Genomic DNA, 26,841 nt, shown 5'->3' with positions numbered 1-26,841 from the left:
TATGATATGTCTAGGTATGGAGCTCTTTGCGTTTAACCTACGTGGAGTTCATGGAGTTTCTTGGATAGGTAGATTATTATTTTCCATCAAATGTGAGACATTTTCAAGCATTTCTTCCAATATTTTACCCCCTTCTCTTTGTGTATATTTGGTACATTTGGTGGAATCTCAAAAGTTTTAGAAGTTTTGCTCATTTTTCTTCATTCTTGTTTCTTTCTTTTTCTCAGAGGTTAATTTCAATGAATCTATCTTCAAGTTTGCTGATTGTGTCAAATCTATTGAACCTCTTTAGTGAATTTCTCATTTCAGTTATTGTACTTTCCAATTCCAGAATTTGTGCTTTTTTCCCCACTCCAGTTTTATCTCCTCTTTGTTATTCTCTGTTTGGACATCATTCTTATTCTTTCCTGTATTTCTTTTTTTTTTTTTTTTTTTTAATAGAAATAGGGTTTCACCATGTTGGCCAGGATGGTCTCAATCTTATGACCTCGTGATCCACCTGCCTCAGCCTCCCAAAGTGCTGAGATTACAGGCATGAGCCACCTCACCTGGCCTCTTTTTTTTTTTTTTAGATGGAGTCTCACTGTTGCCCAGGCTGGAGTCAGTGGCATGATCTCAGCTCACTGCAACCTCTGCCTCCCTAGTTGAAGTGATTCTCTTGCCTCAGCCTCCTGAGTAGCTGGGATTACAGTTGCGCACCACCACACCAGCTAATTTTTGCATTTTTAGAAGAGACTGGGTTTCACAGTATTGGCCAGGCTGGTCTCAAACTCCTGACCTTGTGATCCCCCTGCCTTGGCCTCCCAAAGTGTTGGGATTACAGGTGTGAGCCACTGCACCTGGCTCTTTCCTGTATTTCTTTAGACATGGCTTCCTTTGGCTCTTTGAAAATGTTGTTTAAAATAGCTGATTTAAAGTCTGATAATGTAAAATACCACATAACTAGCTGTTCCTACTGGAATTCAACAAAATTAATGTTTTTCAGCTGAAGCTCTCTGGGTTGCTGCAAGCTTTTGGTGAATTTCCAGAGTTCTGGGAAAGTTGATTCTGATAGTGTGTGGCAGGTTTTTCAATGCTTTTATGAAGGGAGCAAACTTTCAGTGGCTCTCACTGGACCATTTTGATTCAGACAAACTATAGAGAGATATTTTTGAGACAGCTGGCAAAAACTGAGCATAAACTCATTTTAAAATTGTTTTGTTAGATAGGAAAATTGTATTAAGGTCATGTGTGTGTGTTTGTGTGTGTGTGTGCATGTGTATGTATATATATATATATATATATATTTGTTTTATTTATTTAATTTTTGAGATGGGGTTTCACTATGTTGGTCAGACTGGTCTTGAACTGATCTCAGGTAATCCACCTGCCTTGGCCTCCCAAAGTGCTGGGATTACAGGCATGAGCCACTATACCCGGCCCATATGTATATTTTTAAAGCCCTCATCTATTAGAGATACATAGTGGTTTTTAGGGTTTTCTGAGATTTCCTTTCACATACTCTAGCTGACATATCAGAGGAGCATGTGCAGGAAGAGAGATGAAATAATGGTACAAGTTTGATGGTTGTTGGAGCTGGATGCTGGGTATAAGGAGGTTCACTCTACCATTTTACTTTTGAATTTGAAAGTTTTTATGATAAAAAGTTTTTAAAAAGAGAAAGAGCACCTTGGGTCCAAACAAGTCTGTCTTGAACTGAGAAAAAATAATTTCATTCCTAACTGGCCTTGAATAAAAGGGAATAAACACCTGGGAGATAGATGGCATGTGTGTCGAAAGAATGAAGGGTGAAGAGATAGGATCAATGAGGCACCCCCAGGACAAAAGGATAACTTAAACAGCAAGTAAAGACATGTAGCTATCTTGGGCTGAAAGGTGAGGGAATTAATTGGTGACTTTCCCACCACTCTGGTATCTAAGCTCAGACTTGTGAGTTCAGGCCCAGAGTTGGGGGCCTGAACTCACAAGTCTGAACTTAGATACCAGAGTGGTGGGAAAGCCTTCCTGGAACTGACAAGAGAAGGTGTTCCCAACTGAGACTATTCCATTTTGCTTGAACAGCACTATGAGCAAGACCCAAAGCTGGAGCTATGCACAGAGGGGTAGGCCTTCAAGGACAGAGGCCTGGGATGAGGTAGGCGTCTGTCCCGAGTTTCTCAACAGCCTCAAGACATTGACTGCGGAAATAAATTTTATCTGGTGACTCTGTACTTAACTAGTGAAGCTCCAGTTAAATGATGTAACAAAATGTGCATGTGTAAGTTTTTACACCATACCCTAAGTACAAGGATCTCAGAACCCTGAGGAGTGTGGGAGATCCACCCAGAAAATAGTCTTTGAGCAGGACAGTGCAAGGCCTGGGGCACCTACTCAGGAGGCTGAGGCAGGAGAATTGCCTGAACCCAGGATGCGGAGGTTGCGGTGAGCCGAGATCGCGCCATTGCACTCCAGCCTGGGTGACAGGAGCGAAACTCCTTCTCGGAAAAAAAAAGGGAGAACAATCCAAGATGGCCGATCGCTAACATCTCGGGATTGCAGCTCTCAGTGGAAGCGCAGAGAACTAGAGGACGCCACACTTTCAGACAAATTCTAGTCACTCATGGAGCAGAAGAACCCCCAGTGGAGGAGTCACACGGGTCGCCAGCGCGACTCTTGTGGCCGGCACAGCAGTTTCGCCGGCACCTCGGCGCAGCAGCTCTCCGAGCAGAGTAAACAGGGCTGGCTCCCCTTCCGACCGAGGTTTGGAGGACCCACACGGGTCCCCAGCATGACTCCTGAGGCCAGCGCAGCGGCTGTGACGGCACCTCAGCGCGGCAACTCTCGGCACAGAGTAAATGAGACTGGATCCCCTTCTGACCAAGGTTTGGAGCCCTGGGAAGGCAGAGTCGCCTATTACAGACACAAGAAGGAAGCCAGATAGGAGAATCCTGGGCAGAAAAGCACCATCAGTCTTAACGCCGCTGTTCTGGCCCAGGGAACTAACAACTTGGACGTCCACTCAAGAGACCTAATCTGAAAGTTGGTAATTTCAAAGACGACAGGAGGATAAATTTACAATGATGGGAAGAAACCAGCATAAAAAGGCTGAGAATACTCAAAATCAGAACGCCTCTCCCTCTAAAGATGATCACAGTTCCACATCAACAATGGAACAAGGCTTGATGGAGAACGAGCGCATCCCAATAACAGAATCATGCTTCAGGAAATGAATAATAAGAAACTTCTGTGAGTTAAAAGAACATGTTGTAGCCCAAAGTAAAGAAACTAGGAACTTTGAAAAAAGGTTTGATGAAATCCTATTGAGAATAGACAACTTAGAGAGGAATATAAGTAAATTAATGGAAGTGAAGAATACAATACAGGAACTCCGAGAAGTATGCACAGGTTTAAACACTTGAATTGTTCAAGCATAAGGATATCAGAGGTCAAAGTCCAACTTAATGAAATAAAACAAGACAAGATTAGAGAAAAAAGGATAAAAAGGAATGAGCAAAGTCTCCAAGAAATGTGGGACTATGTGAAAAGACCAAATCTACGTTTGGTAGGTGTACCTGAATGCAACGGAGAGAATGAATCCAAGCTGGAAAACACCCTTCAGGATATTATTCAGGAAAATTTTCCTGAACTAGCAAAGCAGGTCAATATTCAACCCCAGGTAATACAGAGAACACCACAAAGATATTCCTCAAGAAGAGCAACCCCAAGGCACATAATCGTTAGATTCACCAGGGTTGAAATGAAGGAGAAAATACTAAGGGCAGCCAGAGAGAAAGGTCATGTTACCCACAAAGGCAAGCCTATCAGATTTACAGCAGATCTCTCAGCAGAAACTCTGCAAGCCAGAAGAGAGTGGGGGCCGATATTCAACATCCTCAAAGAACAGAACCTTCAGCCCAGAATTTCATATCCAGCCAAACTAAGCTTCACAACTGAAGGAAAAATAAAATCTTTTATGAACAAGCAAGTACTCAGAGATTTTATTACCACCAGGCCTGCTTTACAAGAGCTTCTGAAAGAAGCATTACACACAGAAAGAAACAACCAGTATTAGCCTTTCTAAAAATATACCAAAAAGTAAAGAGCAGCAACATCATGAAGAATTTACATCAACGAATGGGTAAAACAGCCAGTTAACATCAAATGGCAGTAACCCTAAATTTAAATAGACTAAATCCCCCAATCAAAAGACACAGCCAAAACCCAACAGCATGTTACATCCAGACCTGTTTCACATGCAAGGATACACAAAGACTCAAAGGGATGGAGAAAGACTTACCAACCAAATGGAGAGCAAAAATAAATAAATAAATAAAAAGCAGGAGTTGCAATTCTCGTATCGGATAAAATAGGTTTTAAAGCAACAAAGATACAGTGGTAAAAGGATCAATGCAACAACAAGAGCTAACGATCCTAACACCCAGATACAACATAGAGACTTAGATTCAATGAGACAGAAAATTAATAAGGATATCAAGGACTCGAACTCAGATCTGGAACAAGTAAACTTAATATTTATAGAGCTCTCCACTTCAAATACACAAAATATACATTCTTATCAATACCACATCACACCTACTCATAGGTTTAAATGAAACATTGATTGGCCATTATTAATACCCATTTTTTTTTTTCAGAATAAAGCAATATTTCCGTTCACCCTCCCTCTTTCTCTTCCTCTCCTTTACTCATTTTTTTTCATTCCTTCTCTCAAAAAAAAAAAAAAATCAACTTGTAAACCTCTAGATCCAGGTTGGCAATGTCTCTCTCATGCTTGATTTCCTTCCTTCCCTTCCCTCCCTCTTTCCCTCCCCCCTTCCTCCCTTCCTTCATTCCTTCCTTCCTCCCTCCCTTCCTCCTTCCCTCCCTTCCTGCCTTCCTCCCTTCCTCCCAAAAAAAAAAAAAAAAAAAAAATGGCCGGGCACAGTGGCTCACGCCTATAATCCCAGCACTTTGGGAGGCCGAGGCGGGTGGATCACGAGGTCAAGAGATTGAGACCATCCTGGTCAACGAGGTGAAACCCCCGTCTCTACTAAAAATACAAAAATTAGCTGGGCATGGTGGTGCGCGCCTGTAGTCCCAGCTACTCGGGAGGCTGAGGCAGAAGAATTGCTTGAACCCAGAAGGCGGAGGTTGCGGTGAGCCAAGACTGCGCCATTGCACTCCAGCCTGGGTAACAAGAGCAAAACTCTGTCTCAAAAAAAAAAAAATTACTGTTACCCCTATCCTTAGGAAGAGGAACAGGAAAGCAGTTTTTAAACCACAACTCTTGGACAGGTTTATAGACACATCTGGGGAATATAAACCTCTGTAGTCAGGTTGGGAGAGAAATAATGAAGAGAGAGAAGTAGGGGTGGGAGTGGAGCCACCAGAGAGAAAAGCAGGCTGAGATGCTGGGCTAGGGGCACTCCTGGGCAAAGCACAAGCTACAGGGCCTGGGAGCATTGCTACTTGGCCTCACTGTGTTGCCACCATGCTAGGCACAGCATGGGCAGCTCCTTAGTGGCGGCAAATCTGGCATCTCTAGGAAGTATAATCTTCAGGTCACTTTGGAAAAAGAGGGGCCAGAAGATGCCATACATCTTCCATAGAGGTGAGATTTGAGTGCCTCCAAAGTCCCTAACTAAAAGTGCCCCAGGTCCATATTACAACTACTTGATTACAGCAACTTTCACAGGTTTATTGGTGACCTGAGGGAGCCAAGGTCTCCTTTTTGATCCTCACTCCCAGGTGGTATCAGCCTGCAAGGCCTTCTATGGGTAAAAAAGCCGATCACACAATTCATGGGCGTTCCTGGCAAGAGGTCAGATCTCTCTACTAATTTGAAAAATTCCAAATCCTAGTTTCAGAGTCAACAACAAGGTCAGAGGCTAGAGTTCTGATGGGCATGGGGCTCAGGAGGCTGGCGAGTTGCTCAGCAACATCTGAGGGGCTCCACAGACAAAGTAGAGGCCAGGAAGGCCACAGGAAAATTGCCCCAAGAGAAGTTTCCAAGAGGGCAGGGCATAGAACCTGGCCCTGAGATTGCACTTCGGGTACGATGGGGTCAGTCACCAAGCAGGGCCTGGGGGGGGGCAAAGAACCTGCCCATGTGCCCTGGGCATGCCAAAGTTCATGGTCTAGGCTCAGTGGTGCCACCACAGCCTGTCACATGTTCCAGCTCCTCACTGCTGGGACATCTCCAGATTCTTGATGGGATACAGGTACCACATCACTACCCCCGAAGGGTTGATGATCACTGTGAAGTTGGTTTCAGCTTGGAGGCCACTGATGATATCACCTGTGTAGACATCCTGGGCCTGCAGTGGGAAGGGATATCACCAATGCCACTATGAGAAATGGATGCACAGAGGCCCCCCCCACCCCCAGAGGATGTAGAAGGCCTCTGCCTGGACTTTGGCCCATCTGTGCTGGGCTTCCAGTATGCCCTACAGAAGTGGGAGCCCTGAATCTCCATCATGTCTCTACCAGCAAATCCAACAGATGCCCAAGCCCATGGAAAACTGTGAGAAACATGCCAGCAAGGGCTGACCTGTGGGAGGAGGAGTACAGCCCTAAAGGCTAATGGGACTTATTTATATGCAGTAGTTCTGTTCGCATAGGTTGAAAACACTGGTACAGAGCATGGCACCAGCTTCAGCTCTCAGTGCCTGCAGCTCCCCATGGGCACCTGCCAGAGGCCCTAAGCCCACGGCTCAGGGGAGGCCATGTGTGAACAACCACCTTCCCATAACACCCTCCCAGGGAGATCTGAAGCCCAGGTGGGTAGCTACAGGCAGCTGGACACTCACCTCATACATCATGGACCCACTGAAGTTCAGCTGGCCAAGGGAGGAGTGGTAGTGATAAGGCATATCGGTCCTGCGGCTGAAGAAGACTAAGGCGCTTGCCTTGTTGGACAGGGGCCGCATGTACACTTCGATAAGAGATTTTTCCTGGGCACAGAAGGTGGCTACTGGCTGGGGTCCCTTGCTCAGGCCCTACAGTTGCCTCCCTGGCCCTCCCTGAGTACTGGGTCACATAGGCTTACGGAGGATGCTACGGGCTTCCAGCACCCCAGCTTATCTAACGCTACCTGCCTGCCTTCCCTGACTCAGCAGACACTCATCAACACCTACTTGGAGCCTGGCCCCCACGCTAGCACCCTGAGACAAATGCTGCATGAGGGCCTGCCCCAGAAGCTCACAGGACAACAAGAGGGATAAATGCAGAAATGGGGAAGCAGCAACTGAGTAGTACATGAGTGCGGCCCCCAGACAGCTGCCAGTGCTGGACTGGAGTGTGCTGTCCAGTGGGAATGATGAACTCTGTTCCAGGAGGGTGGAGATTGGAGCTGGATATGAACTCCCATCCTCCAGAAGGTTCTCCAGGCCCAGCTCTACCCATCAGCCTTTCTGGCAGGGAATTGTTACTTCCTCTGGGCATCTCCAGTTCTGCAGGTGGGACTGGGATTCTGTAGTGCTGTAGGTTTATTTTTACCAGAGTCCAGGGTTTGGTAAAGAGCAAAAGCAGCCGGGCGTGGTGGCTCATGCCTGTAATCCCAGTCCTTTGCAATGCCAAGGCAGGTAGATCACCTGAGGTCAGGAGTTTGAGACTAGTCTGGCCCACATGATGAAACCCTGTCTCTACTAAAAAAAAAAAAATACAAAAAAATTAGCAGGGTGTGATGGCGCACACTTGTAATCCCAGCTACCTGGATGGCTAAGGGAGGAGAATCGCTTGAATCTGAGAGTTGGCAGTTGCAGTGAGCCGAGATGGTGCCACTGCACTCCAGCCTGGGAGACAGGGAAAAAACTCCGCCTCAAAAAAAAAAAGCGAAGGCTTTGAGGTGACACTGTTCTTGTTTATATTATGTAGCCTTGGGTTAAAGTTACTCAGACCCTTTGAAGTTTCATTTTTCTCTTTTGTGGCAAGATACCTACCTTGCTGGCCAGCCCGCAAAGGTATCTAGAACTCCCAGCACATGGTACGTACTCAATAAATAGCTGCCAATAGTAGTCATAGTAGTCTTTGGCTATAACAGCTTCTCCTGGCCAGGTTTGGTGGCTCACACCTGTAATCTCAGCACTTTGGGAGGCTGAGGCAGGTGCATCACTGAGGTCAGGAGTTCAAGACCAGACTGGCCAATGTGGTGAAATGCTGTCTCTACTAAAAATACAAAAATTAGGCCAGGCACGGTGGCTCACGCCTATAATCCCAGCACGTTGGGAGGCCAAGGCAGGTGGATCATGAGGTCGAGAGATCGAGACCATCCTGGTCAACATGGTGAAACCCCATCTCTACTAAAAATACAAAAAATTAGCTGGGCATGGTGGCGCATGCCTGTAATCCCAGCTACTTGGGAGGCTGAGGCAGGAGAATTGCCTGAACCCAGGAGGTGGAAGTTGTGGTGAGCCGAGATTGCACCATTGCACTCCAGCCTGGGTAACAAGAGCGAAACTCCATCTCAAAAAAAAAAAAATTAGCTGGGCATGCCAGCTATTCAGGAGGCTGAGGCACAAGAATTGCTTGAATCCGGCAGGTGGAGGCTGCAGTTAGCTAAGATTGTGCCACTGCACTCCAACCTGGACAACAGAGTGAGACCCTGTGTCAAAAACAAACAAAAAACTCAAGCTCCTCCTGCTCTGCAGGGAAGTCCAAGTTCTTGCAGGCTATCACGGGTGTTTAGAAGCCCTGTGCCTCACCCTTCCTGTGTGCCCTTATGTGGCTGATGCCTCTCATTCCTGACTCCCTGAGCTGTCCTGCTTGGTTCTGCTTTCACTCAGCAAGAGGATGACAGTGGGAGCAGCTCCCAGCAGAGTCCTCAACTATATGCAACCAGAAGGGGTATGCCTGGTTGCGGGTTGAGCAACTCCTGTACCCCCTCCAAGTATCTCCCCCAGGTGATGCTGTCAACCTTTCTCTCAGGGGAGCTCAGTTCCTCAGCCCTCCCCTTCCTTCCCTCCTCACCCTAGTACCTTGTGAATCCTGCGTCCCTGGATGCCTAAGGGATCCTGGTTGATTTTGATCATGAGTGGATTCTGCAGTATGTCCATATTCTGGGCGGAGATGGTACGCAGGTCTGTGGACATGAAGAGGGGGGCTGCCAGCACTGTCCACAGGGCCATCTGGGCCCGAGATTGCTCTAAGCTGAGACCAAAGTTCCCAATGAGCAGCTGGGGACAGAGAAGAGGAGTAGTCAGCTCTGATCTCCTCAAGGAGGTAGACACAGGGACCACCCCCAAACTTGTAGCCGAGGAAGAGCAGGTAGGGACTGGGGAAAGATGGCTGCATGTGGAGACCTGGTTCAGCAAACACCATTCTCCAGCTGTGTGGCCTTGGGGGACTCAAGTCACTTTCTATTGGAGCATCAGCTTTTATTTTCCATGAAGAACACAGAATCAGCAGTAGGTGGGTGGGCAGGTGGCCAGGTGCGGTGGCTCACGTTTGTAATCCCCACACTTTGGGAGGCTGAGGCAAGTGAATCACTTGAGCCCAGGAGTTAGAGACTAGCCTGGCCAACAGAGCAAAACCTCATCTCTACAGAAAATACAAAAATTACTCAGGCGTGATGGTGTGCACCTGTAATCCCAGCTACTTATTTAAGCATGAGAATCACTTGAACCGGAAATTGGAGGTTGCAATGAGCCAAGGTTGCACCACTGCATTCCAGCCTCTGCAACAGAGCAAGACTGACTCAAAAAACCACGGAGGTGATGGAGGTGGTTCAGATGATTATACAGGCTCCTGTTGTCAAAAAGCTTTTTTTTTTTTCCCCCTCTGAGACACAGTCTCACACTGTCACCCAGACTGGAGTGCAGTGGTGCAGTCTCGGCTCACTGTAACCTCCACCTCCAGGGTTCAAGCAATTCTCCTGCCTCAGCCTCCCAAGTAGCTGGGACCACAGGTACATGCCACCATGCCTGGCTAATTTTTTGTATTTTTAGTAGATACAGAGTTTCACTGTGTTAGCCAAGATGGTCTTGATCTCCTGACCTTGTGTATCCACCCACCTCAGCCTCCCAAAGTGCTGGGATTACAGGTGTTAGCCACTGCACCTGGCCAAAAAGCTTATAAACTAGGTCAAGTCAATAAATGCTCCAGGGTGACAGTGAAAGGAAACAGAACTGGACAAAGTTCCTGCACCTACCACTGGCCACAACCACCGAGAAGCTGTTAGCCACAGCTGAAGGGACCAAGGGGGACTCCTAACCCCAGGGCAAGCAATCCATAGTCAGAACACAAGCTACAGGCTTAGTGACTACAGTTTTGTGCCCATCACTGTCCCAAGCATTTTAGAGTTATTTTAACCCTCAAAACAACTCTATAAGGTAGCTACTATTATTCTTATTTCCAACTGACAAAACGGAGGCACAGAACAAATGAAGTTACTTGCCCAAGGTAAAGTGGCAGAGCTAGAGCTGGGACTCCAGAGTAGGCCAGTTCTTGCTCCTCCAGGCTGTTCCCTCTGCCTAGTTTAGCACTTGTAATTCTTATTATCATAGGATCAGTCAAGTAGTAAATGCTTGTTGACTAACAGATAACTATAAAGCTATAAATTCAAAAACAAAATGGCCCAGGGCAATGACTGAGATAAACCATAAGGGCTAGAAGGAGGACTGTGAGGGCAAGTTGTGCCTGTGGAGGACCAGGCAGGGCACTGACAAAAGGATCAGAGGCAGATGGGGGAGAGCACTCCAGGCACCGGGAATAGCAAGGTCATGATCTAACATCTTATTCCAGGGTCACTACAGACCAAGTTCTTGAGCTTTCAGAAACATCAGAATTGCCTGGGGTTGTCGGGGCGGAGGGAGATGCTTAACAGTGGGCATTCCCAGGTTCTTCCCCTGAAACTTCAAAACGTGGGGGATAGGGCCCTGGAAAACAGCTAAGTCAAGTCTAAAGCAGCCAGTTCAGGGACACATTTCAGAAGTGCTGACCTAGAACCTGGCAGTGAGCATCCAGGGAAGAAGAGAGCACAGGGCAGTAGGGAGCAGGGTCATCACGGATGGTGGGCCTAGGGACATCCCCCTCCATCCTGGTACCATGTCAGGGTCATTCCAGTGCCCAGGGCCGGCCACCGGCTGCAGTATGTCCTGGTGCTGCACAAACCAGTTCAGGATGGAGAGCACGCTCCGCCAGGAGTCCTGTATGTCATCATAGTTGCGCCAGAGGTTGCAGATGTCCACCAGCAGACTGTAATTCACCTGGACATCAAGGGGAAGGCAGAGTCCAGCACCAGAATCACACACTGCAGCCCAGAGACCCACACAGGAGTTGGGGAGACTCAGCAGGAGACTCAGAGGGTGGGGAAAAGGGAAGAGAACAGGCCCCATCATCTTGCTCAGGGTGACGAAGGCCTCTGAGACGGTGCCCTATTCTGGAGCTACCAGGGTCTCCCCTCTGTGCATGCTGGTGCTAGAAGCCTACCCTGCCCTCTGGGTCTCCTCGTCCACTGGGCACCTCCCGGGATCCTGGGCGCTATGTGCCAGCACTGATGGCTCTCCTGCCTCAGATGCCAACTCCTTCAGCCCACCTCTCAAGGGCCTCTTCTCTAAGGCCCGCCTCTCCCTCCAACACACACCTCTCTGAGCTGGCTGAGCCCACCTGCTCTTTGCAGGTACTTATATAGGTCTGTAGACACCTACAGATCAGCATGGGGGCATCTGCAGTGAGAGTAGTCCTGGCTCTGGAAGGCTACCTCCCTGAAGCCTGGCACTGAGGAGGCAAGGAGGCCTGGTTGGGGGAAGCGCCATCAGGCAAGGTGCAGAATGGCTTACCCTGGGGGGGAGGCCACCTTCATAGGCTGGCCAGCTGCAGGAGAAGGCAATCGGGCGGCCTGTGGCATTCAGGGCAGCAGCCATCTTGGGGTACCCTGGAGAAAGCCCAACCTGTTTCAGGCCTGAGGAGGCAGTCTGGGCCCTCAGCGCAAACCTCTTCCCAAAAGATGTGAGTGAGGAAACAAGCTCTGAAGAGTAGGTGCCTCCCCACGTACCCAGAGCCTCAAACACTTCCGGGGTGGGCTATGCTGCCACCCCATATATAGAGAACCTGAGAGCCACAATCCCCCTAACCCCTAGGTGAGGGGAATTGGGAAGCTCAGCCAGGTTGGCGCTGGTGGCTCTCCACAGCCACGCTCCCTGTCTTTCTGTGTGTCCCAACCACAGATGGGGGGAACAGCCTGGAGGAGCAACTCACCCAGGGCCCGTTCCTTGTCTGTGGAAAAGCAGCCATCCAGCTTAAGCATGTCCACCTTCCACTCCGAAAAGGTCTGAGCATCCTGGACCACCTTGTCCAGTGTGGTGCCTGGGTAATGCATGCAGGTAAAGTTGCCCATGTCTGCATAGATGCCCAGCTTCAGGCCCAGGGAGTGAACCTATGGGGGGTTGAGGGCACAATGGGCTCAAGCAGGACCCTCAGGGAGTCTCCTCAAGGCACATCTGACCAGGCCCCATTAAACCTTCAGTGGTTCCCACTGACCAAAGGAGAGGGCCTCAGCATGCTGGCTAGGCCTCTGCCCACAATGGCCCACCCTTCCCCCAACACATACCTCCCAGCGGCTATTTCTTGCCCCTAGGTGTTTGCTCCTGCCATCCTCTCTGCCTCCTATGCCATCTCTCTGGGTTCAGCTCAAGAACTGCCTCCTCCAGGGAACCTTTCTGGAATCCCAGGCTGAGTAAGATGCTCTTTCTGGCTCTCACTCACCACAGCCAGCAGAAAGTTGGCGTTCATTTGTTTCCCACAGTAGACTGAGATCTCAAACAAGGACTATTTAAATGAGCCCTAAGCAAGGTAGGGTGAAAGGAGCAGTCTAGCCCTGAGGCCAAGGGCAGGGCTGGGGTGCAGCTCACGTAGTCAGCCAGGAAGGGAATGCCATGAGGGAAACGCTTGGGATCTGGCATCAGGCGGCCGCTGGCATCGCGCCCACCAATCCAGCAGTCATCGATGTTGACGTATGTGTAGCCCATGTCCCGCCATCCATCCTGTGCCATCCGGTCAGCCATCTCCATGAAAAGCTGCTCACTAGTGAGGGGCAGAGGGATGGGGCAGCTCAGGGACCCAGCTCGGCCCTCACCCACACCCTGCCTTAGCTCTGATTGACTCTGGCTTATAAAAACCATGACCAAGTTGGGCGCGGTGGCTCATGCCTGTAATCACAGCACTTTGGGAGGCTGAGGTGGGCAGATCACAGTCGGGAGTTAGAGACCAGTCTGGCCAACGTGGTGAAACCCCGTCTCTAGTAAAAATACAAAGGGTGTGGTGGTGTGCAGCTATGATCCTGGCTACTCAGGAGGCTGAGGCAGAAGAATCACTTGAAACTAGGAGGGGGAGGCTGCAGGGGGCAGAGATTGCGCCATTGTACCCCATCCTGGGCAAAAGTGCAGGACTCAGTGTCAAAAAAAAAAAAAAAATGACCGGCCGGGCTTGGTAGCTCAGGCCTGTAATCCCAGCACTTTGGGAGGCCGAGGCGGGCAGATCACGAGGTCAGGAGATAGAGATCATCCTGGCCATGGTGAAACCCCATCTCTACTAAAATACCAAAAAATTAACTGGGCATGGTGGCGCACGCCTATAGCTCCAGCTACTCAGGAGGCTGAGGCAAGGCAATCACTTGAACCTGGGAGATGGAGGTTGCAGTGAGCCAAGATCATGCCACTGTACTCTAGCCTGGTGACAGAGCAAGACTTCGTCTCAAAAAACCATGACCTTGCTGAGGCCTAAGCCAGGTATCTGTGTAAATGACCACCAAGGATTGTGCCATGAGCCATAAGCAAGCTGGCTTGAAAGGAGTGGCTGGCCCAAAGCCAAACCACTGACCCAGGCCTCCCAGACAAGGGGCCTGGCCTGACCTTTTAACAGTTATCTCATGGGCTGGGTCCTCAGGAGTTTTGGCCCCAGGCCAAAAGGCAGGACTGGGTCAAGGGAATTCAGCGAGCCTGGCCTGACCTTTTAACAGTTATCTCATGGGCTGGGTCCCTGTAAGGTCTCTGCCCAGGTTGGGGCCTGACAGTCCCTATAGAGGCCCCAGGTAGGTCATGGGGCTAGGCTGGTGTTAGGCATCTGACAGTCTAAGTGACTTCTGTCTGCAGTCTTTGGGATGGAGAAGTGTGACCCTGCCTTCTTTTCTGGCTGACCCTCCACTTCCTGCCCCCAACTCTGCAGGGCCCTGGGCAAGGCTTGTCAGGTGGATGCTGACCTTACCTGATGCAGTTCTTTGGGTCCTCATCACAGTTAGTGTTGCAGCGGAAGCGTTCCCAGGCCAGCCAGCCCATGGGTGGCGTCCGCAGGAGCCCATTGTCCAGCATCAGCACCTGGGCCACATGCCCCAGCAAGAGCACTAGGGGGCCAGGGAGGAGGGGATGGTGACTGCCAGTGGCCCCCACAGCTCCAGCCCTCATCCCACCCTATCCGTATGTTGCTTAGCCCTACAGAGGCTGCCTGTCTATATATTAGGGAAACTGGTCTCTTGGGTTTAGCCATTCTTCCTGCAATGGCTGGCTCCTGCAAAGCCTTAAGTGGGAGGATGGTGCCTGGGCCAGGCAGTGGTTTGAGGTCTGGCCATCACCAGTGCTCGAATTAGCAAAACAAACACCAGAAGCTACTTCCTTACTATACCCCCGCCATCAGCTCCTCCCATCCCATATGCAGAACTTAACTATACAGATGCTCCTAGACCTACCATGGAGCTACATTCTCATAAAGTAAGTTGAAAATATCACTGGGCGCAGTGGTTCACGCCTGTAAGCCCAATACTCTGGGAAGCCGAGGCAGGTGGATCACTTGAGGTCAGGAGTTCAGTATCAGCCTGGCCAATTGGTGAAAACTTGTCTCTACTAAAAATCCAAAAACTTAGCCTGGCATGATGGTGTGCACCTACAATCCCAGCTACTCAAAAGGCTGAGGCAAGAGGATCACTTGAACCCCAGAGGTGGAGGTTGCAGTGAGCTGAGATCGTGCCACTAAATTCTAGCCTGGGCTGTGACAGCCAGACCTTGTCTCAATAATTTTTTTAAAAAAGAAAATATTATGTCAAAAATATACTTAATATGGAGGAAGCAACCTGTTGAACACCTGTGTATCGAATGAAAAAAAATATATATATACTTAATACACCTAACTTCTAACTTGCAAAACATCATAGCTGGGCCTAGCCTACCTTAAAAGTGCTGACAGGCCAGGTGCAGTGGCTCACACCTGTAATCCCCGCACTTTGGGAAGCCAAGGCAGGCGTATAACCTCAGGTCAGGAGTTCAAGGCCAGCTTGGGCCACATGGTGAAACCTCATCTTTACTAAAAGTACAAAAAATTAGCTGGACGAGGTGGCGCGTGCCTGTAATCCCAGCTACTGGGAGGCTGAGCAGTAGGATTGCTTGAACCCAGAAGAAAGTTGCAGTGAGTGGAGATTGCGTCACTGCATTCCAGCACACTGTCCAGCCTGGGTGACAGAGTGAGACTCTGTCTCAAAAAAAAAAAAAGTGCCAACAAGGCATATTAGCCTACAGCTGGGCAAAACCATCTAACACAAAGCCTATCTTATAATAAATTGTTGAATATTTCATGCAATTTACTGAATACAGAAAGTGAATGGAATGGTTGTATGGGTACTGTGGTTCCTACTGAATGTGTCAATTTCACACCACAGTAAAGTTGAAAAATCGTTTGGGACCATTGGCCAGACTCCTGGTCTCCTAAGCCCCAGTCCAGAGCTCTCTACCATAGACCCTCAAGAATCCTCAGGGAGGCTTAAGAAGTAAGCCAGCCAGGACAGACGCCCAATCAGCTCACTTTCCCCCTTTACCCCTCGGGCCTCAGTTTCCTTATCTGTAAGATGTTTCCTTATCTGTAGGAACTGTACAGGTCGTTCTCCGCACATGTTGATATCACATCAGTTAGAGCCTCTGGACTTAAGGGAGAGGAGGTGAGAAAGGAAGGGCCTCTTTGAAGGGAAACTGATTCCTGAATGGGCAAGTATCTCCTCCTCCCTTCCTGCCCAGCTCCAAGAAAAAGAAGAACCTGTCTCCGCACATAACCACATGAGGGAAGAAGGGCCAGTCAAAGCACTCCTTGCAGCACTCCCCTCGACCCTCTCAAACCACCCCAGCCGGTGTAGGTACCTGTCTTCAGCAGCATTGCTCTGGACGCAGCTTCCGAGGACCTGATCAGGTCTGCTCTGCGAGGATCAGTTGTATGTGTTGGGTTCTGGAAGCTAAGAAACGTCAGAAAAGCAGTGGGGTCACGGCTGCCTGGCTAGCCCGGCCACCCTCAACCTTGGGCGTGGGTCCTACACTCGGTCCCCACGTTGCCCGCCCTATCCCGAGCCATCACTTCCCGGAGCTTGAGTTCTTCCTTCATAAATACTAAACAATGTGTCTTGGACGTCAGACCTCACTCCTTCTGCAGTGGTGGGAGCCCCGAGCGCCCACGGGCCGCCTTCGGAGCGGCCTGGGCTCAGAAAAAGGCGGCGACTGGCTCAAGGCAGTCCAGGAAGAGCCGAGGGGTGGGGCTGGGGCCAGGCTCCGGACTCCCATCCGGGTCCAGGTTCCTGCCCTGGGCCCCCCAAAACCGCAGAGTCACCTCCTGCCGTACTTACCCTTCAGAAGTGCTCAGTCCCGCGGTCGCTACTGTCTCCAATCCCCTAACCTGAGAAGCCTGCAGCGTTCCAGTGGGGCGGGGCCTCACAAGGACAACCCTCCGCGCAACCTATCAGAATCCCCCTAGCAACGCTGTGCCCCGCCCACCACGGGCCAGCCCTCCCAGTGCCCCGCCCTCCAGGTCACCCCCTAAGCCCCGCCCCACTGGGCTCCCGCCCTGCGCGCTAGCGAGGCTGGTATTGGCAGAGCTGGTTTGGGACTGGATGTCTTCCGTGGAGCGCACCCCACGAGGCCTGTCCTTCCACCTCTGTGGGGACCACGAGGGCGAGGATCGTGCCAGGCTCACCGTGGGCACTCAGTAAGCGTCTGTGCAGTGAATACCTGCTGAGGGTTTTGTGCAGAGGAAATGAGAGACTGCCTCAAGCAAGGCCCCCGCCAGCCGCTGGGAAAATGGAAGTCGAGTATTAATATTCTACAAGGAAGGTTCGTGGGAGGCAGCAAAGCAGGCAGTCACAGCTCCCGCAAAAGCAGCCGGCTCCCCTTCCCTGCCTGAGGGTCAGGGACTGCTCATACAGGCTCAGCTATTTCTTTCTTTATTCATTCATCAGGTATTTATTGAGAAACCACTAGGTGACAAATGCTTTGTTCTAGGCATGGTCGGGGCAGAAAGGTGTGATATTTTTCCTCACTCATCCCAAGGGTCGCAGCGGACACTCCTATAAACAAAAGATAGGTTAACAAGAGAAAAGCATCGCAGATTAATTTACTCAAATGTTTTATATGACTTGAGCGCCTTCAGGAAGACCCAAATATTCAGGTAAAACTTTATGTCTCAGTTTGATGAAGAATGGACAGTCCTGGCTGGGTGCAGTGGCTCACGCCTGTAATCCCAGCACTTTGGAAGGCTGAGGCAGGAGGATCGCTTGAGGGCAGACATTTAAGAACAGCCTGGGCAGCATAGTGAGACTCCAACTCTACAAAAAAAAATTTAAAAATTAGCCAGGCAGGTGCCTGTGGTCCTAGCTACTTGAGAGGCTGAAGTGGGAGGATTGCTTGAGCCCAGGAGGTCGAGGTTGCAGTGAGCTGTGATTGTGTCACTGCACTGCAGCCTAGGCAACAGAAAAAAAAAGGAATAAGGCATGGACAACTGTGTATAAACGCGATTAGACAAAAGGCAATGGTTTAATGGTAACAGCTGAGTGTGGAAACCCAGCAAGGTCTGCCTGTTCAGATTCTTCTTGTTCTCTCTGTGTGGAATTCCCTCCTCCTGGGAAGAGGGCAAGACCCCTTCTGGAATGAGAGTCTTACGACCTAGTATTAGACAAGGTAGGTCAGAGGATTCCTTTATGGTCAGGTCCGACACAGAAAGGTGGGGGATGTTTCCAGTAATATTTGTAGTTTCTATAACTCACCTTGGGGAGGAGGAATTTTAGTTTCTATGGCCTGCCTTGCAAGAGAAAGAAAAGCAGGAGAAAGAAGGGGGGCAGGAGGTCAGAGAGAGAGACTTTGCTTCTGAGGCTCTTCCAGAGTCCTTTGGTTCAAAGTACTCAGCATGCCCAAGTGCCATATTTTTAGGCATCGCTTTCTGAGCCCCAACAGCACCTTCACTCAGATGGCCACTGGGCGTCTCAAACATAACCCAGACCAAGTACCCGCCACTTTCCACATCTCAGATAATGATAACTCTCCTAGGTGCTCAAGCCAAAACTGTGCAGTCCTGCCTGCTCTTTCCCTCACTCCCCACATCCAGCCCCTCAGCAAATCCTGTGTTCTCTACCTTCAAAAGCCATTCTAAATACCGCTGCCTCTTCCTCCCTTCTCTCGCCGCCCTCATGACATCTCGCTTGGATCCTGGCAGCAGGCTCCTCACTGGTCTTCAGCTTCCACTGACATGGATTCTGTCTACAGCAGCCGGAGTAGCAATGAAATTGCTCAGGTCCCTCCTTACAGCGCTGTCTAGACCAACAGCCCTCCCAGATTTACAGAGCCCCACCCCACTGTTAAAACACACTCTGAATGGAGAGACCCCCCAAAACAGGCTTTGTGTGAGCAACATGGCAGTTTATTCATCTGGGTGCAGGTGCGCTGAGGTTCTTAGCTCGGTCAGATCTTACATTCCTGTCTTTTTTTTTTTTTTTTTTGAGACGGAGTTTTGCTCTTGTTATCCAGGCTGGAGTGCAATGGCGCGATCTCGGCTCACCGCAACCTCCGCCTCCTGGGTTCAGGCAATTCACCTGCCTCAGCCTCCTGAGTAGCTGGGATTACAGGCACCCACCGCTATGCCCAGCTAATTTTTTTTGTATTTTTAGTAGGCACGGGGTTTCACCATGTTGACCAGGATGGTCTCGATCTCTTAACCTCGTGATCCACCCGCCTCGGCCTCCCAAAGTGCTGGGATTACAGGCATGAGCCACCGCGCCCAGCCACATTCCTGTCTTTTTATAGTAGTAATATAAAGAAAAAAGAAATGAAGAGTGGAGGGCAGTGGAATATTAGGGAGGCCGACACAGAGGGGTGATGGGGCAATGTTTTCAGGGCTTCTTCAAGCGGGATTAGGAGCGGTGTGGACACCTGAAAATGGGAAAGAATTTAAACTGCTGGGAGATCTCAGGGCAAGGGGTGATATTGTGGGGGTGTTAGAAGGATCATTTGTCATATTGACTGATTGCTTGTTGCTTGTATACAATTTTGTAGGAATTGAGAGATTAACTGGAAAACACAGGGTCCAGATAAGAGAAGGAGAAATATAGGTAGCAGAGGACTAAGGACTGGAAGAAGCCATGACTCCCAGATAGATAGAGAGTGTCCAGTCAGTCCAGCCAGCTCCAGAATAACCATCCGCCTGATTAGTGAGCTTTGGGCTCTTTTAATTTATTGATGGCCTCATATACGAGGCCGGACTGGTTTACATAAAAACAACGTTCTTCATTTAGAAATAGACAAAGACCTCCTTTTTCAGGAGTCAGTAAATCAAGAGCTCTGCAGTTTTGGAGGACAGCTGCAGCCAGGGAATTTATGTGAGCTTGAAGAAGGGATAGTGACTGAGTTAATTCTGCAGTGCTAGCAGAGAAATCCTTAGAGAGGCTATGGGAGGAGACGATTGAAGGGGTAAGGCCTGCTATGCCCGTGCTGAGTGCAGTACTAATTCCTAACCCTACAAGTAAGGGGATCAATGGAATGACTGGCTTGTGACATGTCAGGACCACAAGGGGAACCCGGAGGCTTTCGTCTCTGTTGGTAAACTGAATTTTGGGTTTAAGGAAAACTAGGGTACAAGTGCCTGTCCAGTTGGTAGGAAGACAGATGTAAGAAGAACCACAGAGGAAAAAAAAGTCCTTGGCTTAGACAGAACTGGAGCTGTAAACTGAAAAGATGAGAACGTGTTCTGGGAGGGCTGGGGTCTTGGACCCAAATTGCAAGAGAACCAGCAAGGCTGCAGCTGTTAAAGGCTATATCGGGGCTTGGTGGGTAACTGTGCAGAGGGAGAGCTTTGGTTTTCATGGCGTATGAGAAAGCCTGTGGTATTGGCCCAGGCGCGGTGGCTCACGCCTGTAATCCCAGCACTTTGGGAGGCCGAGGCGGGTGGATCACGATGTCAAGAGATCGAGACCATCCTGGTCAACATGGTGAAAGCCTGTCTCTACTAAAAATACAAAAATTAGCTGGGCATGGTGGCGTGTGCCTGTAATCCCAGCTACTCAGGAGGCTGAGGCAGGAGAATTGCCTGAACCCAGGAGGCGGAGGTTGCGGTGAGCCGAGATTGCACCATTGCACTCCAGCCTGGGTAACGAGCGAAACTCCGTCTCAAAAAAAAAAAAAGAGAAAGCCTGTGGTATCTGTAAGTAACCACTCACTTGCATGAACAAGATTGGGTATGAACAGAGAACGGGAGCCGGATTAAGAGTGAAATATGGGCTGTAATTACCTGGAGGAAAGGTGTAAACTGCAATTTAAACAGAAGCAGGGCGTGTGAAAGTAATGAGTGCGAGGATCTGAGCACAGTCAGACAGAAAATAACAGAAACCTTCTGAGTTGTGGCTTAAGTCGTAGGGGCGACTACATAAAGCTGGATAGGGCGAGGGCTGAAAGTGGCTGAGATGTGAAGAGGAAAACTGCGGAGGTTGTGAGAGCTGTAGAGGGGAAGTGGGGCATAGCCTGTGATTTCAAGAGATTCTAAGAGCATCAGGGCGGCAGCTGCTGCCGAGGGCCTGCCCAGGACTGTGAGGTTAAGTTGCTTGGATAAAAAAGCTGCAGGCCGTGGGCCTGGCTCCTGGGTAAGAATCCTGATGGCACAGCCTTTTGTTTCTGCTGGGTAGAGGGAATGGTTGAGAGGAGCTGGGGAGTGCTAAAGTAGGAGCAGTCTCTAAGGCCTTTTTTAAAGAATGGAAGGAGGAATGGGGGAAGGATTTTTCGTCTGTGGGGTCCGATAGGTTTCCTTTTGTAAGTTTATAAAGTGCTTTGGTTAGGGGGGCAAACCTGGTATTCAGAGGCGAAAGTGTCCGCTAACGCCTAGGAAGGAGAGAAGCGGCTGTTTAGTGGATGGGGTGGGGCTTGGGAAATTAACTGGATACGGTTGGCAGGGAGAGCACGTGTATACTTGTGAAGGATTATAAAAGACGGGGAAGAAATTTGGGCTTTAGAAAAAAAGCATTTTTGAGGTCAAGAACAGAACAGTGAGTTGTGGAAGGGGGAATGGAAGATAGGAGGCTATAGCGGTTGGTACAACCAGGTGGATGGGAAGTACAGTCTGATTAATGAGGCGGAGGTCTTGGACTAGTCTGTAGAATTTGTCTGGTTTTTGGACAGCTAGGACAGGGGACTTGTAGGGAGAGTCTGTAGGAATTAAGGCCATGTCGCAATAGACAGGCGATAACAGGCTTTAGGGCTTTTAAAGCCTGTTGTGGGATGGGGTGCTAGTGCTGGGCAGGGCAAGAGGGGTTAGGTTTTAAGGGGATGATGAGGGTGAGTGACTTGTAGCAAGGGATGGGGAGGTGGTGTCCCACACCCCAAGATTAAGTTAGGGGGACAAAAGGGGAGCTATTGAGGGAGGTATGGGTTCAGGGAGGAGGGTGGCAATGAGGTGTGGCTGTAGCCCAGGAGTAGTTAAGGAGGCAGACAATTTTGCTGGGATGTCTCAGCCTAACAGGGGAACTGGACAAGTGGGGATGATTAGGAAAGAACGTGGAAAGGAGTGTGGGCCTAACTGACAGCAGACTCGGGAGTCAGTCGTGAGAGGCCTGGAGGCCTTGCCGTCAATTCCCACAACAGTTATGGGGGCCAAGGAGACAGGTCCTTGCAAAGAAGGCAGGGTGGGGTGGGTGGCCCCAACGTGATTAAGTTCTGAGATGCGCTGCCTCTGGGCAGCCCCTTGCCTGTTATTGAACGCCTTGAAGGTGAGGATGATTAATTCCTGTTGTGGGGTTTGAGGGCCAGATTTTAATTTCTGTAGCTTTTACATTAAGTCGGGGGCTTATTAGGTGATAAAATGCGTATTAAGTGTTCTTTAGGGGTGAGAGTGGAAGTAAGGATGACATTTCAAGTCACTCCAGGTGAGATTATAGGACTGGGTGAAGTATTGGAGGATCTGATGAAAAGGAGCCTAGGCCAGGCGCGGTGGCTCAAGCCTATAATCCCAGCACTTTGGGAGGCCGAGGCGGGTGGATCACAAGGTCAAGAGATCGAGACCATCCTGGTCAACATGGTTAAACCCAGTCTCTACTAAAAATACAAAAAATTAGCTGGGCATGGTGGCGCGTGCCTGTAGTCCCAGCTATCCGGGAGGCTGAGGCAGGAGAATTGCCTGAACCCAGGAGGCAGAGGTTTCGGTGAGCTGAGATCGCACCATTGCACTCCAGCCTAGGTAACAAGAGCGAAACTTCGTCTCAAAAAAGAAAGAAAGAAAGAAAAGGAGCCTAACCGTTGGCTGATTTGGGAAAGATTGAATAAAGGGAAAGGAAAGTGCATCCTAACTGTGCCTTCAGCTCCAGCCTCCTCTCAAAAGGGTAATTGTTGGGCAGGGGCAGAGGAGGTAGCCACAGGACTGAACTGTAAGCTGGGCCCCGTATGAGGTGGGGAGGTGACAGGAGGGGGATAAGGAGGTGGGTTGTGGGCAGAGGAAGAGGAGGAAGGCTGGGGGTAGGGTTGGGCCTAGATTGGGGTTTGGTTCAGACAGGCAGGGAGGAGAAAGGTAGGAAGGGTTGATGGACAAGTAGGATTCTGGGTCACGGGCAGAGCAGGCGGGGCGGACGGGAGGGAGGGAAGGAGCAGCAATTTGGGAGTAATTACAGTGTAAAAAAAATGCCTGGATGTCTGACACCTTAGAGCATTTGCTCATTTGTTGACAAAAATTGTCCAGTTTCTAATAATTGATTACAACCAGTTCCAGATTTCTGTGTTCCTTCTCCACTCCCACTGCTTCACTTGACTAGCCTTAAAAAAAAAAATGGTCCAGGTCTCACAGAATAGAAACATCGAAAGTGCCTTTTTCTGATTATTTGGGTTTGAGGCCAGGCCGTGCTACAGAGACGTTTAGGTTTCAGACTGGGCGACAGTTGAAAAGGTTTTAGGTGTTTTAGGATGCAGGCTAGAGGTGAGGATTGAGGAATAGAGGGCTGAGAGCTGTTCACAGCGAAGGAGGTAAGTTTTCATGAAAGAAGTAGAGTAGAGATTAGAAGGAGCGAGCAGCTACTAGTGTTTTCAGTAGGCATCCCTGACTGATTCCTGGGCTGTAACGTGCGTGAGTGATTAAGGAAGGCATCACCACGACTGACCAGACACCAAGGAAGAGTCTTCTCTTCCCAAGTCCGTGATCAATGTCGGAGTTTTTGAGCAAGAAATAGAGACTTGTCTCCTCCGGCTCTACATGGATAAAGAGTGTCTCTTTGTCTCTACTAGAAGGAGAAAGATTTAAAGGAAAAGAGAGAGAAAGAGGGGGAGAGAGAGACTGCTTACCTGATCTGAAGGTGGCGAGAGAGCTGTTCCGCACACAAGGTGCAAGCTGCTAGGCTGGGCTGGTCTGGTCTGATGTGTTGAGGTCTCAGGAAGTCTCTTCACAGGGGGAGAGCGGGGACGGGGGCTGGTTTCCCCAAAAGTGTACCCCTGTCCCGGGTTTTCAGCACCAAATGTTAAAACGTGCACCCTAAATGAAAAGACCCCCAAACAGGCTTTATCTGAGCAACATGGCTGTTTATTCACCTGGGTGCAGGCAGACTGAGGCAGATAAGGGCGTCAGCAAAGGGCAGAGGGGTAGAAGTTGGTTTTATAGGTTTGGGGTAAACAGTGGAAAGTTGCAGAAGTAAGTTTAGGGCGTTTTGTTGCAAGCTGGGAGAGGGTCGCAGGGTGTGGAGTCACGAGGTTGGCCAAGGTCAGTTACAAAATCCAAGGCCTTGTCAGTTGAGGCGGGAATAAGAAACAACAGAAGAAGGTCTCAGGTTAACTGGGCGCCGCAGGGGTTGATCGTTTCTTCTGGGAACTCATCTGGGGTGTGCGTGCAACCAGAGATTACCCTGCCATTCATGGCGGCGAGACCTTACCACCCACCCCTGCCACTCCACCTCCCACTGCCCACCCCCTCCCACCCTCCCAGCCTCACTGACCTTCTTGCAGTCCTCAAACACAACAGGCCTCAGGGCCACTGTGCTGACCGTTTCCTCTGCCTGGGATGATCCCCCCATATTGGCATGGCTGCTCCCTCATTTCCTTCAAGTGTGTGTCCAGTGTCGCTCTTTCAGTGAGGCCCACTACCCTGACCACTCTGTCTGTAACTGCAACCTCCCAATTCCCACAATTTCCCGTCTCCCTTACCCTGCTCTGTTTCCATGCCTCTTTGTTACCTTCTAATACATTTATTATGATTTATAGTATCAATTAAATAAAATTTAGTAGGGGAGACAGACAATAAACAGGAAAACAAAAGCATGAGCATAGGAACATTTAGTCCAGTGGCGAGTGCTCTGATAAGATAAAGACAACATCCCAGGGATGGGCAGACTGCAGGCCAGGCTGCTCTACAGGGGTCCCGGAGGGCACCTCTGAGCTGAGACTCAATGCCTGACCGGAGGGGTCCTGAGGAGCCGAGCTGCAGCTCGGGGTGGGAAGGGAGAGCATTCTAGGTTGCAGGAACTGCAAGGGCAAAGGCTCTGAGGTGGGAGCCAAGTTCATGGGCAGATGTTTGAGCACACCTCAGGCTTCCAGGGCCTTCCAGAAGCTCCAGTCCCTTGGGTTTGGTTGTATATTCCTGTGACCTTCACCGCAGGCCTCCTCCTGGACCCACTAGGGCAGAGCCTTGGGGCTGCCGGTGGGTTTCAGGCTAGGGAAGTAGAAATGGGTAACTCCCAGAGGCAGAAATCAGCCCACCCGGTGGCCCGGTGGGTGGCCAGGAAAGCTTGTCTGCTCCTCAAGGGCTGTGTAGGAGCCCGCCCTTAGGACGTGCCCAGAGTGAGACCATCCCAGTTTGGATCTGCCAGGGAAGTGGGCCGGCCAGGGAGAGAGGGAAGAGGGGGCACAGAGGGGAAGACTGAGTTTTCCGGACGGTGGGCCAGGTCCGAGGCCGGCGGACCGTCTGAGGAGGTCCTCCGGGTTCGAGGCCGCTCACACCAACCAGCTCTGTGACCCTCTCGGGCCTCAGTTTCCCGCCCTCGCGGATCCCTAGGCGACCTAGCAGATCCTGGGCCTGGTGATTACTGGGCGGGGAAGGGCGGGAACTCGAGCCTCCCGGGCGGGGTCTCCCAGATTCCGCGGCCACGTTTGCGACCCAGGCGGAGGCGCGGGGCCTGAAGCCAGAATCGCTCTCCTGGGCTTCGGTGCGATCGGCAGTGGGAGGTGAGAGGGCACGGCGGGCTCCGGGAGGAGGTGGTCCCGGGGACGTGACGGGAACGGCCCCGACGCAAGGACACGGAAACCGCGGCGGCAGCCGGGGAGATCCTGACTGAGGTGTCACCCTGTTTCAGGGTCACAGTCGGGTCGGGGCGCCCCGCAGTGGCCACTGGCCCAGTGGTCCCGCGTCCCCATCCCGCCTTTCCTCCAACAAAAGAATCCAGGAAGACGCAGAGGTGGGCAGGAGGCCGGGTGTGCGGGCGGGTCTGGCCCCCCTACTGGTGGAGAGGAGGGCGCGCCCTTACCCAGGCGCGGGGAGCGGAGGGGGCATGGCGCGGGCTGCCCACCCGCTCCATGTGCCCCATTGCTGGGCCCAGGACCACCAGTGAGGCTGTTCCTTTGGCAAACATCTGTGACCGCCTCCTCCCACTTCCTGGGCCACCCTACTGGAGTGGCCTCTCTCCCCATCCCAGCTGGTTTTCCTCCATAACCCTTAGCATTACGGGTCCTTATGTTATCTCTTATTTCACTGATTATTATTTCATTAATTTTTTCTTTTTGGGATAGAGTCTTGCTCTGTCTTCCAGGCTGGAGTGCAGTAGCGCAATCTCGGCTCACTGCAACCTCCACCTCTCGGGTTCAAGCGATTCTCCTGCTTCAGCCTCCAGAGTAGCTGAGATTACAGGCACACACCACCACACCCGGCTAATTTTTTTGTATTTTTAGTAAAGACAGGGTTTCACCGTTTTAGCCAGGATGGTCTCTATCTCCTTATCTCGTGATGCGCCTGCCTCGGCCTCCCCAAAGTGCCGGGATTACAAGTGTAAGTCACCGCACCCGGCCATTATCTCATTAATTTATTAGTATTTATTCTGTGCGCCTACGGTGTTTCCTCCGTGGGAATGTAGGCTTCAGGAGGGCGGGAGACTTTGTTTTGTCCGCTGATGTCTTCCCAATAATCCAACAGATCCCTCCCGAGGGCCTTTCTGAGCCCTGCACAGTGCTGGATATTGGGGTTCTCCTGGGAAACTAGCTGAGACCCACCCTACGCATTCTGCGGCTGGGAGTAGTGCTTTAACACAAATGACGTCATTGTGGGATGAAGGAAACAAACCAGAGTTGGTGGGGTGACCTTAGGTCAAGCCACCTTGGTGGTCAGGGCCACCTTAGATATGGTGATCATGGAAGGCCTCCCAGATTAGGTGACTTCAGTTAAAGCCACAAAGAAATTGAGTGGCAAGTGCTAGAAGGGAAATGCTAGGAACCATGAGGGCACACAGAGCTCTGACCTGGACTCAGGCAAGGAGCTGAGGTCTGAAGAGTAAAGGACAAGACAAAGGGGACCCAGCCCTTTATGTTGCTCAGGGGTTCCTGGCTGGGTGGATGGGCAGGGGATTCTCAGGGTTCAGGGAAAGCTTCCTGGTGGAGGCCTTGGTTTCATTAGGCCTCGAAGGCGGAG

At 50.5% G+C, this 26,841-nt stretch overlaps 2 protein-coding genes across 6 annotated transcripts in view; one reads left to right on the top strand and one right to left on the bottom strand.

Annotated features, from left to right (window-relative positions):
- The window catches only part of PHETA2 (PH domain containing endocytic trafficking adaptor 2), a 51,682-nt gene that overhangs the window by 22,135 nt on the left and 2,706 nt on the right, over positions 1-26,841 (top strand). For 2 of the 4 annotated variants that reach the window (XM_017969246.4, XM_017969245.4), the window contains exon 1: positions 25,297-25,388. The exons of 1 other annotated variant lie outside the window; for it this stretch is intronic. The gene's annotated coding sequence lies outside the window, so the exon portion shown is untranslated. Of the gene's footprint in view, positions 1-25,296; positions 25,389-25,426; positions 25,619-26,841 lie in introns of those variants that run through there. One more of the 4 variants, XM_054244980.2, reaches the window with a different exon arrangement.
- On the bottom strand, positions 4,492-16,600 carry NAGA (alpha-N-acetylgalactosaminidase). Of its 2 annotated transcripts, none has more exons than XM_035266006.3 (10): positions 16,568-16,600; positions 16,092-16,183; positions 14,179-14,314; positions 12,828-12,999; positions 12,175-12,352; positions 11,757-11,851; positions 11,022-11,183; positions 8,955-9,152; positions 6,789-6,932; positions 4,492-6,296 (listed from the first exon to the last, which is right to left on the bottom strand). In XM_035266006.3, the coding sequence occupies exons 2-10, from the start codon at positions 16,105-16,107 to the stop codon at positions 6,162-6,164; spliced, it is 1,236 nt and encodes a 411-aa protein (XP_035121897.2). In that variant the 5' UTR covers positions 16,108-16,183; positions 16,568-16,600; the 3' UTR covers positions 4,492-6,161. The 2 variants fall into 2 exon arrangements, with proteins under 2 accessions (XP_035121897.2, XP_078190233.1); XM_078334107.1 differs by having other exon boundaries at positions 16,092-16,176.

Source organism: Callithrix jacchus, chromosome 1, assembly GCF_049354715.1.
Source record: "Callithrix jacchus isolate 240 chromosome 1, calJac240_pri, whole genome shotgun sequence".
In the NCBI taxonomy this organism is placed as follows: Eukaryota; Metazoa; Chordata; class Mammalia; order Primates; family Cebidae; genus Callithrix; species Callithrix jacchus.
This window is presented reverse-complemented; position numbering and strand designations above follow the sequence as displayed.